This window comes from Camellia sinensis, chromosome 1, assembly GCF_055761805.1.
Source record: "Camellia sinensis isolate YWXY chromosome 1, ASM5576180v1, whole genome shotgun sequence".
Lineage (NCBI taxonomy): Eukaryota > Viridiplantae > Streptophyta > Magnoliopsida > Ericales > Theaceae > Camellia > Camellia sinensis.
Window position 1 is genome coordinate 146,948,361 of NC_138961.1, and position 17,211 is coordinate 146,965,571.

Sequence of the window (17,211 nt, forward strand, 5' to 3'; positions counted from 1 at the left end):
GGTTTAATTTATAAAATAGAGTTCGAAAAACCACCAACGGGTGTATGTTGAAGAAAACCCCTTCGATGTAGAAGTTAGTTTTAGGATCAATAACAAGGAAAACACTGGAGTTCGAGTATTTAGAACTATGTTACCCTTACTGGATGAACTTTGTGGCTTTTATATTAGTAGTCATAGTGGGTTTGCAATTCCCATTCACACACACAACCCACTCCTACACAACCCACTCCTGTCTACCTCTTAAGGATAAATCATATTCTTAAGAACCTAACCTAAGACTGCAACCAAACCGAATTTTTAAATGTTTAAACTCGTTTATTAAGAATTAGTCGAGCTCGAGCTCAAGCCGAGCTCTAATCGAGCTTCAAAAATCAAACTCAAGCTCGGCTCGTCAAATATTTGTTGAATTCGAACTCGGCTCGAGCTCGCTTGATTATATAAACGAGCCGAGTTTCAGCTTGAGCTCGAGCTTAAAAAGAAATTAAATTTAAATTAATTTACTTAATAAGATTAAAAAAATGCAAAATTATGAGTAAAATATATAATAATACTTATATTAATAATAAATTTCATCACTCAAATATGTAAATTTACACAAAAATAAAATAGATCATTGAAAATTTATTTAATATATTATTAAAAATAAATATTAATTAATTTATTTTTATATTCACGAGCCTTATCGAGCCGAGCTTAGGGCTACTCGAACTCGGCTCGATTAATAAACGAGCCTAAAAATCAAACTTGAGTTCGTTGTGTTCATTTGGGATGTAAGTTGATTTTTTGACTATTTAGCCTGGGGCTAAAAAGTCTCGTTTGGAATAGGCTTTTTGACTTTTGTGAGAGAAAAAATAAATTGATTATAAGTTGAATGTGATATTTTGTCTTATTAGGTTAAAAAACCTATTTTGTCTTTTTGTGGCTAAAATAGCCAAAAAGCCTGGCATGCCAAACGAAGGCTTAGTAAACGAATCGAGCTCAAATGAACTTTAAACAGCCGAGCTTGAGTTGTTCATGAACAATTCGGTTCGTTTGTAGCCTTACCCTATACACAGATGAAGCCTATCAACTTCTCCAATGGCAATCGGGTCGGGCTAACCCATTCATCCCAGTTGCCCTTGCAGTCGTTGCACATTCAGCCATTCTATACTCATCTCAGCCTAAAGGCTACCAAGTTATGGACTAAGATTCATGCTTTGCTTCATTTGAGCTAGATGCTATTCGCCCTGCCACAAAATATCTAACAAAGGTTAATTAACCAAAGTTCTGCATAATTGAAGTCCTACATTCCACAATAATATTTACAGTGTCAGCATCAATACACATAATCATTGGAGCGAGCATATGAATGCTCAAGATTGGTACTTCTAAATTCATAAATTCTCTTCGATCCCCAAAGGTAAAGAGCTAAATGCTTTTCTGTGCCAAAACTCAGACACTAGTTGTAACAAAACTGAAATGTCCTCAAATGTTAAGGCCCAAATTCAATAGCAGTAGAGATTACAAACCGTCCTGCTTATGGCCTTACTGGTGCTGAATCCTTTGTCCCTCCAATCAATGTTCCAACCCTTTCTCCCATAATGGCTTTTGAGATGTTACCCGGTTTGTTAAGATTGAAGACGACAACTATATCACAGAAAAAATAAGTCACTGCAATATGTACACCCCTTCTTATCCATAACAAAAATGGCACAAACTTCATAGTGCCAAATTAACTTTTATCTAGCCATAAGTAGAAAGTACGAATGATTCTGAAAAATAAAAATAAAAAAAATCAAATATAGCCAATGTAGCCATACCAGGAATGTTGTTCTCATGGCACAACGTAATAGCAGTCATGTCCATCACTGAAAGGTCCCTTGACATCACATCTTGATAAGTTAGAGTTTCCAGAAGAGAAGCATTTGGATTATGCCTGGGATTATCGTCATAGACCCCATCAACATTCGTAGCTTTCAGCACCACCTCCGCATTAACTGGATATAAACAATTGAATCCAATACTGAGCTCAGAAATACCGTGAATAGGTTAGGAAAGTATTCATAGCTTTCAGAATCTATCTTGATAATACTATGAAGTGAATAGGTCAGGAATATATACATAGTTTAGGAGGCTCCTTAATAAGAATTTGGGTTTCAGGAAGTCTTCCATATAAATAGTGAGTTAAATCGCATTTTCCCTATAAAATTGAAGGATACAACGCATTACAATGCTAAGGTAGCAGTTTTAAAATATAGCAAATACAGGCTTACTTTCTGCACAACGAAGGGCTGCAGCAGTGTCTGTAGTGAAGAATGGGTTTCCAGTTCCTGCAGCAAAAATCACAACTCTCCCTTTCTCTAAATGCCTAACAGCCCTTCTACGTATGTATGGTTCGGCAACTTCAGACATTCGAAATGCAGTCTGGACTCGTGTCGGGATGCCAATGCTCTCCATTGTTGATTGCAAAAACATGGCATTCATAACAGTTGCCAACATCCTGAATCAGCCAATCCAATCACTAGCAGATGACTTGAAAAACAGTGCTTGGTTACCAGTTTTCCAAAACACTTTTCAGAAAATTCTACTTTCTTATTTTCCGTGTTTTTTTGTTTTTACTGAATTTTTTTAATATTTTAAGCAATTTTTTTACTTTTTAAACACACCTAACATAAATACACCTAAAAAGTAAAAAAAATGTAAAAAAAATCTTTTAAAAATTCACTAAATACCAAAAATACAAAAAAAACACAAGAATTCAGTACATTTTTTGTATTTCTATGTATTTATTAATTTTTTAAAATATTTTTTCACAAATTTTTTACTTTTTAGATACCTCTAACTAAGGTGCATCTAAAACAGCAAAAAAAATGTTTAAAATTTAAAAAATATTCACTAAAAACAAAAGAATACGAAAACCAAAAAACTCAGCTTTCAAAAAACTTAATCCAAAAAATTCAAACCAAACACACTCCACAAGAACACTAGGAAAGTGAGAAAAATAAATAAATAAATAAAATCTAGCTAAGATGAATACCCAATGTAATCAGCAGATGAGCGGTCGAGGCCACTACTTCCTGCCCAAGAGGACCCACGGAAGATATTTCCCCCACCAACAACAATTGCGACCTGAAACACAAGCCAATAATAACTCAGACACCATTCTTTGAAAGCTAATCAGAACCTTCAGATTCTTGAGTAGATATCTGATTTCATTTTTTTAATCACTACAACTAAAGTTACAACTAACCAAAATTCTCCCAAGCAATAGAATGATCAAAGAATTAGCTAATATGGTATTAAAAAAATAAGATAAAATAAACTAAAATAAAAATTCCTGAATTGCTTAACATATTTATTCCGAATGGGTTCTAGATCGACAACCTACCATTTCCTAAGTCTAATTTTTAACAAACATCAAGTCCTCTTTGGAAAAATAAATAAATAAATACAAACTTCATTATTTAAGTCAATCGAAGCCATTGTAATATCTTCCAATTAAACACAAAACCAAAGTAATTTTAAGCCCTTAATAATGATTAAATATGAATTTACTACAAAATTTATAAAATGTATTATTAATTACCAATAAAACTCCAAAACTCCAAAAATATATGCTCCATAATTGAACAAGCATTTGAATCAGATATATACACAAGCAGGTGTCAAATTTACCTCAATGCCAAGCCGAGTTACAGCTGCAACCTCTCTTGCAATGGACATTGTAACCTACATTACAACACTAATATCATGTTCTAATTCCGTCACGAAAATAAAGGTATTACAACATACTAAGCAGCATGCCTTTCATAAGCAACCTTTGGGTCAATGTTTTGTGTTTGATCTCCTGCAAGTGCTTCTCCGCTTACTTTAAGCAAAACCCTACGCCATTTATATGACGAATTCGACATGCCAACTTCATTCATTCTGCCATTAAAAGGGGCCATAGAAGGTATTTGAGGTTTCCTGTTGAAAAAGACGAAGTTAACAAAGAGGATACCAAATGCTAAGATGACGGGCATAAAAAGCAACATTTTATTTTTATGTTTGTTTATTTTTTATAAGAGAAGAGTCTATAATAAAAAAAAATCAGAAAGGCAGCAAGGGGATGCCATCAGTCTACAGAGGCTAAGAAAAAGGAACAACAGTCACCTAAACATCAACCTACTCCAATGACTACAAAATCCAAAAATTGGTTCAAGGACTGTTCAACAACACCCTAGAACCAACAAAAACTCAGTATGTCCTCTCCCTCCACATAGAGCAGAGAGGCAGTTGTATATAAAAAGACAAAAAATCCTCATCAATTCCATCAACTCCCAGGGAAAGCCACATCTGAAGAAACTTGATTTCCCTCACTTCTAAAATAATCACTAATGGAAGCATTTCTTTTAGTCGTAATACTAGAACGAAAAGGCAAAGAGAGCTCCAAATCCTCTTCTCCACTCCAATGATGACTTCAAAAAAGAATCTTGTGCCCACTCCCACCAATGCATTGAGCTTGGCTCAAAAACATAGTCCACCCAGTTTGAATACACTTCAAAGATATGGACACCTCCGATGAAGACCAATCCCCTCACATACCTCCATACTTCAACTCCACCACCCTCCTCCAATGCCTATCCCTTTCACAAGGAAACCTCCAAAACAAATTCCCCAAAAGAGCTTGGTTAAAGATTTCAAGTCTTTGCACACCAAGACATCCTGATAGGAGAGCAACCTGTGCTCCAATCCACCAAATGGCACTTGAATTCTTCTCTAATTCCTCCTAAAATGGAATCTCTCTACGGATACTCAAGCCTCTTTGGCACATAAGTGGGATGATAACTATGAAACGTGTATTATATATTTTGTATCTTTCTTATTGTAATTTAAATTAGAAGTTTCCTATTTAGTGTTTTCCTATTTCGATTTTGTGCATCTCTACTGAAATGATTCAATAGCTGCATAATCTTTATTAAGAAATAATACATCTTTTCTTCCAGAATTCTTATATGGTATCAAAGCCACCACCGCCGAAATGCTAGAAGCTATTTGCTTACTCTAAGTCATCTCCCTCCTCAATCTTTGGTTCATCTCTCTAGATTGTGACATGTCAGTAAATGCACATCGTTGTTTGTGATTGGTGATTCCATCTCTCTGGTTTGTGAGTCATGAGTCATCAACATATCTCTCTGATATGTTGATGATATGATCATCATTGGGTTTGATTCTTCATCCATTACCTAGGGGTGTAAAAATGACCCGCGGTCTGTGGGTGGCCCGAAGCCAGCTCGCTGCTCGAGATGGACCCGGCCCGTTTGGGCCCAGGCCTGAGCCCAACCCGAGTCCCTGGGCTAGGGATTGGGCCATTGTTTTGAAGCCCGGCCCGGCCCGGCCCAGCCCATCAGCCCCGCTTAAGGCCCACTTAGGGCCGGGCCCACCAAGTCCTGATGTATTTTTTAATTAAAAATAATAAAAGTTTGGTAGAAAAAAAAAAGTTAGGCCCGCCCAAGCCCATTGGGCCGGCCCACTAGCCCGCCCAATGCCTGAATACCCCTAGGCTTGGGCCTGAGCCCGGGCTTAAGTTTTTGGCCCGTGGGCCGGCCCGAATTTTGATGGGAGCCCGCGAGGCCCGACATGAGCCGGGCCAGATTTACACCCCTACCATTACCATGGTTACACATTTGTTTTGGACTTTTGAAATACATAATTTGGGTCCTATACGATACTTTCTTGGTATTGAACTAGCATCTTCTCCAAAAGGTTATTTTCTATCCCAAGTTAAGTATGCCAATGAGGTTGTCCATCCTGCATGTCTCACTAATACGAAGACAACTAAACCTTTGATTGAACTTCATGCCAAGTTCTTCACTACTAATAGTGCTCCTCTTGAGGATCCTACTTTATATTGGGAGTTGGTTGGTTGTTTGGTCTACCTCACTGTGACTTGTCCTGATATTGTCTATGTCATGAATGTGGTTAGTTTGTTTGTTTCTGCTCCAAGCACTACTCATTGGGCTGCTTTGATTCGAGTTATTGTTGTTTACTCTTGTCTTCTACCTCTTCTCTAACTCTTCAGGCCTCTATGCCTATGCCTATGCTGATGCTAATTGAACTGGTGAAGTTTCTAATCGCAATTCAACCACTGGCCTTTGTGTGTGTGTGTGTGTGTTTTGTTTTGTTTTTTTTTTTTTTTTTTGGTGGTGATTCACTTATCTTTTGGAAGAGCAAGAAGCAAACTGTTATTGCTTAGTTTATTGTTGAGGTCGAGTATCACGCTATGACCCATGCTACTGCTGAATTCATTGGCTTCTCGCTGACTTGGGAGTTCTTAGCCTTCTCCAACTCCTCTTTATTGTGATAACCAGAGTGCCATTCAAATTGCACACAATTCAATATTCCATGAGTGAACTAAACATATCGAGATTGACTGCCACTTTGTGCATCACCATCTTTAATTTGGCACTATCCCTTCCGCCTTGCGGCTTGCTAAATTCTTTACTAATACTCAAACTTTGCCCACTTCCAGTTTCTGCTTAGCAAACTCTCAATGCTCTTGGGGCTCACCTTATAAGTTTGAGGGGTGTAAAACGTATATTGTATTTTTGGTATCTTTCTTATTGTAATTTAGGTTAGAAGTTTCCTATTTAGTAGTTTTTCTATATCGATTTTCTGCATCTCTATTTAAGAGATTCAGTAGTCATGTAATCATTATTAAAAATATAATACATCTTTTCTTCAAGAATTTTTTACGGTAACAAGGGCATAAAGGATATAGGCAAAGCTCAATAAAGAACTTTCGATGGATGTAAGCCCCTCATTTAGATAATGCTTCTTCTCAGAATCAAAATTAATTTCCCAAGATTCACCTTCAACCTAGATTTTACCTCAAAACTAATGAGAACACTTGAAGATATCCTCACTGTCGAGTATCTGCCCCACAAAAAATAATGGTGCCATCTACATAGAACAAGTGAGACAACCAAAACTGACCAATCAACTCTTCCAACCTCAAATACTTCAAGGAAACGTCCTATATGCCCCTATCCAACATTCTAGTCAAAAACTCCATGACCAAATGAAAAATAGGGGAGACAGAGGTTCCCCCTTATGCAAACCACTCAAAATCTGTAAAAAGAAAGTTGGAGAGTCATTGCCAAGAATTGAGAGTCGTATAGTACATATGCAAAATAGAATCTAATTTCTCCATTTTAGGCCAAACTCCAACCTATCCAAGCAATACAAAAGCAACTCTTAATTGATATTATCATAAGCCTTTTTTTACGTCAAGCTTACATATCAACCCGACCTTCTACTCCACTGTTAGAATTTACCACTCACCTACTACCTCCACTATCTTTCTCCACACCTACCACCTCCACTATCACACACTCCACTACCATCCACCTCCACTATCACACACTCCACTACCATCCACCTCCACTATCACACACTCCACTACCATCTTCTCCTCTATATATAGGAATTGTAATATACAGAATAATATCAATCTTGTAATCTATCAATCAAACATCAATCAATAATACATCAATTTTAACATGGTATCAGAGCAAGGTTAAGAAGCTAGTAATTCTGCTTCACCGGCGGGCGGCAGCCTCGCCTTGGCCGCCCGCCGGACCTCTACACATGCTCTCTCTCTCTCTCTCTCTCTACAAGTCTGTCTTTGTTTGATGACGTTACTACTCTGCATGGTATGTAAACAATGTTCAAAAGCTGCTTCTCTCTCGATACACACACACACACAGAAAGAGGACAAAGCCCCAAGAATTTTGAAACCCTACTACATGGACTCCAAGTCTCTGCGTTTCATAACCCACCAATCATTCTTCTCGGCCGTCCGATCAGGCGACCTCGAATCGCTGAAGCGATTCATCGAGGATGAAGGGTCTGATCATCCATCTCTTATGGCTCTGCAGAACGATTCGGGCGAGACAGCTCTCTACATCGCTGCCGAGAACAACTTGCAAGAGATGTTCAGTTATTTGCTCAAATTCTGCGATCTACAGACCGCCATGATCAGGTCCAAGTCCGATTTTCACCCTTTTCATGTCGCCGCTAAGCGCGGTCACTTGGGGATTGTGAAGGAACTTCTGGGCATGTGGCCTGAACTTTGTAGGGTATGTGACTCCTCAAACACTACCCCCCTCTATTCAGCTGCTGTGCAGGATCACTTGGATGTAGTGAATGCTATATTAGATGCAGATGCCAGCTCAATGCGGATAGTGAGGAAAAATGGGAAAACTGCATTACACACAGCTGCAAGATATGGCCTTCTTCGAATTGTAGAAGCACTTATAAGCAGAGATCCAGGAATTCTCTCTGTCAAAGATAAGAAAGGCCAAACAGCACTCCATATGGCTGTAAAGGGTCAGGATACTTCGGTAGTTGAGGATTTATTGCTTGCTGATCACTTAATACTGAATGAACGTGATAAGAAGGGTAATACAGCTGTCCACATAGCCACAAGGAAATGCCACCCACATTCTTGTTTTTTTAATCAACCCACTATCTCTCACTCCCTTCCAAAACCCTCGACACAGCGCACACAACCCCACGCAACTTTCTTTTTCTTTTAATATTTTTCTCCACTGCCTTTTGTCTTTCCAATACAACCACTCTCTTTACACCACCCACGTGATGTTGAGAGAGAGAAGAGTTTTACTACTTTGTTTATTTATTTATTTATTATTATTATTATTATTTTTTTTCTTCTTTTCAAAAAAAAAAAAAAAAAAAAAAAAAAAAAAAAAAAAATGCACCGCCCATGACAGCAATCATGCTGTTCTTATCTCCTTTCACTTTCTTTATTTATTTATTTTTTAACAGCACCATTTCACACTTTTCTTTTATTTTTCTATATTACCATCATGCACCCTACAATCAACACCATGTGCTGGTTCCACCCACTTTTCTTTTTTTTTTTTTTTATTATTATTATTATTATTATTATTCTTAAAAAAAAAAAAAAAAAAAAAAAAAAAAAAATACCAAACCCCATTGCACCCATTTTACAAATTTGCACAACCAACCATATTTTATTCATCTCAGGGATCAACCCCGATTACACTTTTACACAAAAAAAAAAAAAAAAAAAAAAAAAAAAAAACCAAACAAACACATTCCCAGGCGGGATTTGTTTTTCTTATCTACTCTGCCGCCGGTCTCTTCTTCTTGCCTCCGTCCTGGGCGGCCCTTGACGGTGCTGCCTCCATGTTTCCTACGCCGCCGAGCACGTTCACTCCTCCATACTCCTCCACTGCAGCATACGGCGGACCTCCAAATCGGAACATCACAGTGGCCTTCCGCTTCAGCTCCTTGTTTTCTGCCCTTAGCACGCTTATCTCTGCTCGCGCATCCTTATACATGCGTTGGAGCAGAGCCAGCTGGGAGTTTAAATGCTGCACCTCATTTGTCCTACTCTGCAGCCGGTTCGACAAATTTGTGACCGCCGTCATGCTTTCCACACATGCCTTCAAAGTATACTGATTGGCCTCCACATCCGACAGCCCTGCCATTCTTTGCTCCACAGACCGCATCGGAAAGTTCAACGGAGTATACCCAGCGGTATTTGGTTGAGGTTCACTGGCCACCGCACCAGTTCTCTCTCCTGTGGACTCGTTGAGGTCGGGAAAGAGGGTGAGCAGCCCGCGGGAAGACGAAGCCATTTTTTCTGGGCAACAGAGTGTTATAGAGAGTGTTACAGAGTTTCTTCTCAGCAAAACCTCTCTTTCTAAGCAGAACGAAGAATTTTTCAGAGGTTTCTCTCAGTTTTTCTGTCTCAGTTTCTGCCTCCTCCGCTTCGGTTTATAAAGACCATGACACAGAGGCAGCCACGCGCATCGCGCGCCTTTTGACGCCGACAACCTGGCACGCCTTTTGATGGCACGCCTTTTCATGGCACATCTTTTGATAAAGTGGACACGTCTTTTGATGGCACGCCTTTTGATGGCACGCCTTTTTAACAAATTGAGCGCACCTTTTGAGGATGCGATTTTTTAAGGGTCCGACAAGACTCTGTAAACTGTCCCGACATTGCTTCCGGTTAGCTCCTTTATGGGTCCGACAAGACTCTGTAAACTGTCCCGACATTGATTCCGGTTAGCTCCTTTATGGGTCCGACAAGACTCTGTAAACTGTCCCGACATTGATTCCGGTTAGTTTCTACAAGGGTCCAGCAAGACTCCGTAAACTGTCACAACATTGTCTTCTACAACGGTCCGACATGACCCCATAAACTGTCTTCTACAACGGTCCGACATGACCCCATAAACTGTCTTCTACATCGGTCTGACACCACCATACAGTGTCCTCTACCACATTATGGCACCACCTTTCAGTGTCTTCATCAACGGTCTGACACGACCATCCAGTGTCTCCTATCTTTTTTTTATTTTTATGTATTTTCTTGTTTTGTTCCTCTCTTCAAACTCAAGTTGGTTAGTTTCTATCCTCCTTGAGTTTGCGGGGGGCTGTTAGAATTTACCACTCACCTACTACCTCCACTATCTTTCTCCACACCTACCACCTCCACTATCACACACTCCACTACCATCCACCTCCACTATCACACACTCCACTACCATCTTCTCCTCTATATATAGGAATTGTAATATACAGAATAATATCAATCTTGTAATCTATCAATCAAACATCAATCAATAATACATCAATTTTAACATCCACCCAAAATGATAAATACATAAATAAATAATGGCATTATTTAAAATTGGAAACCACCCTAGGCAAGAATTCTTTAAGCACAATTAGTTGCACGTAAACTAGCCCAGACACCCGGTTATCAAAAAAATATATATATTTCTTTAAGCACAAGGCAAAAACCTTGACCATCAGTTTGTGCACCCCTCTCCAAGAAGACGGATAGGTCTGAAATCCCTAATACCCTTTATCCACTTTTTTCAGGGATTAAGGCCTCAAACGAAACATTCAAACTCTTCTCCAAACAGACACAAAGAACGAATAAAATAAGCCCATAACCTCCTCCCCAACAACATCCCAGTACCATAGGAGAAAAGCTAATGTGAAGTCATCTGACCTTGAGCCTTGTCCCTATTAAGGGACTTCAAACCCACCGCCACCATCTCCATCTTTGAAAAAGGACACTTGAGACAAATTCCGTCCTCTACTGAAATCTCTGAAGATTATACCATCCAATCTAGGACGCCACCCTACGGAGTAAGAATACAACTCAAAAACGCCAGCAATGCCACTCCTAATATCCTCCTCTACTAACAAGAGCCTATCACCTTTCCGAATTTTCACTATAAGGTTACATCGTCAATGAACAATAGCCATCTTATAAACAAATCTAGTATTCACACCCCCTTCTTTGAGCCATAATTGTCCAAATTTATGCCTTCAACTAATTTCCTCCATCTTTGCAATTCTCTTGAATTCCTCATTTTTTTAGCTATTTGTTATCATTCCTCCTCTATCAAACCCCTATTTTCCTCCAACTCGTCTAGAATGAAAATATCCTCCAAGACCCTCGCCTTCTAAACTCCCAAAATGCAAACTCTTCCCTATTACATCTTTGCGAACCCACTTTGAAACTTCTTCTCCCTTCTGCATGAAGCCACATATTCTCAAATCTGAAAGGGATCCTAACCCTTCCTTATGCGGCTACAATCCAACATAATAGAAGAATGATCTGAAACCATCCTTGGAATAAGGTTCTACACCGCAGCAGGAAATTGCTCCTCCAATCCACAAGGAAGAAGGCTCTACATCACAACAAAAACGTACTCCTAAAATCTACAAAAGCCAAGAACTTGTAAACCCGAGACATTGAAGAAGCCTCATGATTATTGAACCATGTAAAGTATTACCCGAACTTGTCGATCCGTCATATCTAAATCATTACTGAAGTTTGAGAACCCCTTCATAGGTCTAGAGACGTGCATGCCATCTCAACAAGGTACCTAGAAATATTAAAATCACTTCCTAAGCACCAAGGAACTCCCTCAAAGTTCCACAAGAGTGTCAACGGCCTTGAAATTTGTCAACACAACCCTCTGAATAACATCAATTGCATATAGGGGTGGACATTCATTGGACTGGGTTAGGGTTTGGGCCGGGCTAGGCCGTCACTACATAATAAGGGTTTTGTGTCTACCCAAGCCAAGTTAGGCCCGGCCTAACCCGAACGTCGGACATCTTCATTTGCCCAAGCCCAGCCCAAAAAATAATTATAAATCCCAAACCCACCCATCGAGCTATATGTTAAAAAAACAAATAAAACATTCCGTAATTAAATTCAATCATACATTATACTTCTTGAATAAATATACTGAGATCATTATAAATTGAAGGATTTTGTGTATAAATTGAAAGATTTCTTAAATAAATTCAATCACGCATCACCACAAATGTAAATTTCAATAAAATCAACAAAGATAAAGTACAGATCTTAACAAAGAATATATTTTTTAATTTATTATCATTAATTAATTAATTTAATAACAGGCTAGAGTAGGCCAGGCCGGGCCGGGTTGGAAGTATAAATCCCAAGCCCAGCCTATTAATATATTGGGCTAAAAATGTTAGCTCGACCCTATGGGCAAAAACAACCTTCTCAAGCCCTAAAAAAATAGGGTTGGATTGGGCGGGGCCAATAGACCAATGTCCACTCTTAGTTGCATATTTGGATTGAGAAAGAAGATACCCCTTAAGAGAGGAAGCCACTTCAATCCCCAAAACTTAAAGAAGTGAACCAAGATCCTTCATTTCAAAGTGATGGTTCAATTGAACTGTTGAGAACACTTTAAAAACATCGCCTGTAATGATCATTTCATTTCATTAACATATAAGGAAAGAATAATTTCCCCTGCAAAAGTTCAGCCAAAAAAAAAAAAAAAAAAAAAAAGAGTCGAATCATGATCACTTATACGAAAACCCAATGCGTAAACCACCATAGAAAATTTCTCAAACCAAGCCCGAGGAGTTTGTTTGAGACCATACAAAGTTTTGTGAAGTCTGCAAACTTCACAGGGTTTATGAAGAGGATTAATTGCGTATCAACATTTTGTACACTACTTGCAACATTGGAGACCATGTTTGCAACATGATCATTGATAGTGAATGTGGAAGTAGTGAGTGAGAACTTGAAGACAAAAAATAGATATCGTATTATTAAGTTAACATGAGTGAATACAAGAGAAGAATATAAATAATAAAAGATAAACCATAAAAATAAGCAAAGAACTAATCTACCCTTAATAATAATTAAATAATACATTCTTGCTAAACAGTGAGAATGTGGTCTCCCAAGAGGTAGTTAACAAGTTGAGCCTCAAAATGGAAGACCGCCCTCATCCTTACACACACTCTTGGTTCAAGAAGGGTAATGAGTTCAAGGTTACCAAGAGATGTTTGATGAAGTTTTCTATCCAAAAGAAGTATTTTGCTGAGGTTTGGTGCGATTTGTTGCCATGGATGCTTGTCATATCCTACTCGGGTGACCATGGCAATATAATAGACAAATTTGCATGATGGCAAACATAATACCTACACCATTCTCAAGGATGAGAAACACTGTACATTGCTACCCATGAGGGCAAAGGTCACTACAAAATTGCCTTCCAACACTTCCCTTGCCTCTAAGGGGTTCTTTTTTTATTTTTTATTTTTTATTTTTATTTTTATTTTTTTGTGTGGATAAATTTGCCTTTAAGGGGTTCTTGGAAGCGAGTAGGGAATCTAGGGTCCTTTTGGTGTTGGTTTTGTTGCTACATATGGATGAAACTGAGAAACCTGAGGGTAATACAGTTGTAAGCACACTCTTAGAGGAATATTCTGATGTGTTTCAGCAAGAGCTTCCTTCTGAATTGCCTCCTATGCAGGATATCCAATGTTGTATTGATTTGGTGCCTGGTTTGGCACTTCCAAACAAACCATCCTATCAAATGTCTCCAAAGGAAAGGGAAGAACTTTTGGGAAAGGAGTACATAAGGACAAGTCTTAGTCCTTGTAATGTGCCAACTCTTTTGGCACTTAAGAAGGACGAATCGTGGCGTATGTATCAACAAGATTATCATCAAGATTGGTTGACAATTTTGGATTGCCCTGCCAATTCAAGAATCTTCTCTAAGATTGACCTTAAAAGTGGTTATCATAAAATTCAAATTCGGCCAGGTGATGAATGGAAAATGCTTTCAAGACTGCCAATGGCATATCTAAATGGGTTATTCCAAGGTGAATATTATTGCTCAGGAATGGCTAGAGATGCAGGAAAACTTGTGCAAATGTGTCAAATTTGTCAAAGTAAGGGGACAACAACTAATATGGGCTTATACTTGTTTTCTTCAAATTGAGTTGCAAGTCTTCAAGGCTTTTCAGTTATTGTTAGTAATAAAATTTAGAAAAAGTTTTTATTTTTATTTTATATATTGTTCTTTTCCTTGTGTTTTTCCATCCATTCCACATGCTTCACTGCATCAGTTTTATAAGAACAAATACTACTGTGAAATCTAAGATGCCACCCCCAACCTTTTTTCAGTCACTAAAACCATATCCACTATGTACCCTCTGGTACCCTTATCTTTTTCTACATAATCGTTGAAATGTCCACCTATAATTATATTTTCTCCTACAAGTACTTCTGGCATCTGCTCATCTAATTCATTGTAAAATTGTCCTTTAATATGTTGCACTTATCACATTAATTCTTCTCTCTACCTTCATATTAATTGTTATGATTACTACATTATCAAAATGTTTCTATAGTCTTACCAGCTAATATTCTTATATTCCAAATGGTTAATCTAAACTTACTATCATATCCTATACTTTTTAAACACTTATTTTAAAAGCTTGCTTATTTGTCATGTGGATCCTTGCTTATTTTTCACCACCTTGCACATTTTTGTAAACACTTGACGATATGTGCAACATGTCAATTGTACAAGAAAACATCCTAACACATATTCATATATTATTCATATTAGGATTCATGTTTATAAAGGATCTCATGGGATATTTTACATGTTAGTTATCAAGCTACTTAACACATAACTCTCTCCTCATTATCTGGACCTAATAAGACCATCGAAGGGTGAGAAAAGAAAAGAAATTATTGTAGTCTCTCATCTAGGTGAGAAAAATAAATTAAAAAAAATTAAAAAAAAAAGAAAGAAAGAAATGATTGTGTTTCCTCACTATCATGTTTGGATAAGTAAGAAAGCAAAGCATGTGAAAAGGAGATATGAGTGAGATGTTTTTTGCCTTTCTTCGTATTTTAAAGGGCAATATTGGTATTATAAATATTTTATAACCAATTAACTTGTTTCTCACCAAATCTCACTGCTTTTGGTGAGAAATGAAATAGACAAGAAGTTGTTTGTCTCATCATTTCTCACGAAACTTATAAACCAAACATGAGAAATGAATAATCTTTCTTATCATTTCTCACCAAATCATCCCATCCAATCCAAACGGAGTGTAAAACATTCACAAAATTCGCGAGCAGCCTGGAGAAACCTCACTAAAAATTTAGCAAAACCTCCATAACATTCCTACCCTCCTCACAGAAAATTTAACAAACACCCAAAAGGCATAATTAGTCCAAGAGTTGGCAAACAACCCATTATCGCTCGCAATACATTTTCCTAGATACGAATGCAAAACAAGTCTAGTCTCGTCTGAATACAAGCAAAATGAAGAGTGGTGGTGAATGGGTACCTGCTGCTGCTGCTGCTATTCATGGGGTCAGAGGAGGTGGGACCCAGCTCAGAAGAAGAACAGTTTATCACCACCCCACCACATAAGCCCTGGTAACCCGTCGTCGTCTTGGAGACATTATTATTATTCTGGTGGTGGAATTTGAAGATGCACAGAGAAGGAGGAGAAGATGGGTGAAAAGAGATTGTGTTGTTGAGAGAGAAAACAGGGCGGCTAAAGGAGATAGAGAATGCCATCAACTGAAACTGAAACTGAAACTGAAACTGAAACTGAAATACAAAAAGGGTTAACAGAGTCGACGCGAGACCAGTTATCAAATTCCCACGGCCGAGCTCATTCAATTCAATGCGTTTCCCCTGTTTTTTTCCCCCTTTCTATCTATTTTCCCAGGAAATTGAGTTTTGCCCTTTCCGTCTTTGTTTTTTACATATTTTTAATTGATTAATTTTTTATTTTTATATGTAAATTATAAATATATTTTTTGAGATTTATTTAAAATATAAATTATTTTTTGTAATTTTAGAAATTATATTCCATCCTTTGAAGTCTATAATTTTATAATAAATTATTCTTTTATTAGTAAATTTTTAAGTCAATTAACAGTTTTTAATAATGTCAAAAATATATTCATATTTTAATTAATAATTCAACTAATTTTATTATTATATAGGAGAACAATTAGGAATTTCATTTTTTGAAGGACAAATTATACTTGTAATCCTTATATTTTGACTTTTATATCATTTTGGTCCCTCCACTTTCAATTGACTCAGTTTTGACCCGTAATTTTATATATTTGAATCACTTTGGTCCAATTGATAATGTTGTTATAGATTTTAACAGAAAAATATCACTAAGTTGGTTAAAATTAACTCACTAAATTGATCACATTTATAAATTTGCTCCTAGAAACATATTTATGTCCACATTTTTCATAGGAAAATACTAATAATTTTAATCAATTGAACTAAATTGAGAAGTCAAAAGTTAAGGGCAAAGTGGGGTAAATTGAAATTAAAGGGATTAAAATGGCACAATGGCTAAAATATAGAGACTACCGGTGTAATTTGTCCTTTTTAAAATTAATTTTGTTAAATAAAATTCTTACAAGGGAGTATTTATAATTTTTCAAATTACATGGAGCAACCCATATTTTAAGTAAATTTTAGGGGAGTATTTATAATTTATCTTTATTTTAATTTTAAATTTTATGTCAATTTGATTCAATTGATGATATTGAAAAACTGCAGCACAGAAGAGTGACCTCTAGAGTTAGACCCCAAGCACCCCAGAGGTCACCCTTAAGAGTGACTCGTCCATAGGCAGATATTTGAACTCACACTCCTGACATTGAGTACAGTTCATCCAGGCCTGGAAGGTTCATCCTACCAATCATATGTGTTATTGCCCAAATGGCTGGCCCTAAAGAGAAAAGAACTTGGGACCACAAGAATTATGCCTTAAGGCCTTACCAAGTTGCTACATCCCTATGTGTTAATCAATTGATAATGTTGCTAGTGCTTTTTACAAAAA

At 37.4% G+C, this 17,211-nt stretch overlaps 1 protein-coding gene across 2 annotated transcripts; it reads right to left on the reverse strand.

Moving 5' to 3' along the window:
• Positions 1 to 1,264: 1,264 nt before the first annotated feature.
• Positions 1,265 to 16,107, reverse strand: LOC114285346 (Amino acid kinase family protein). Of its 2 annotated transcripts, none has more exons than XM_082886449.1 (7): positions 15,679 to 16,107; positions 3,798 to 3,945; positions 3,655 to 3,708; positions 3,017 to 3,108; positions 2,253 to 2,479; positions 1,800 to 1,976; positions 1,265 to 1,626 (listed from the first exon to the last, which is right to left on the reverse strand). In XM_082886449.1, exons 1-7 carry the CDS (start codon positions 15,912 to 15,914, stop codon positions 1,517 to 1,519), a joined length of 1,044 nt encoding a protein of 347 aa, XP_082742575.1. In that variant the 5' UTR covers positions 15,915 to 16,107; the 3' UTR covers positions 1,265 to 1,516. The 2 variants fall into 2 exon arrangements, with proteins under 2 accessions (XP_082742575.1, XP_028084197.2); XM_028228396.2 differs by having other exon boundaries at positions 15,682 to 16,096.
• Positions 16,108 to 17,211: the final 1,104 nt, after the last annotated feature.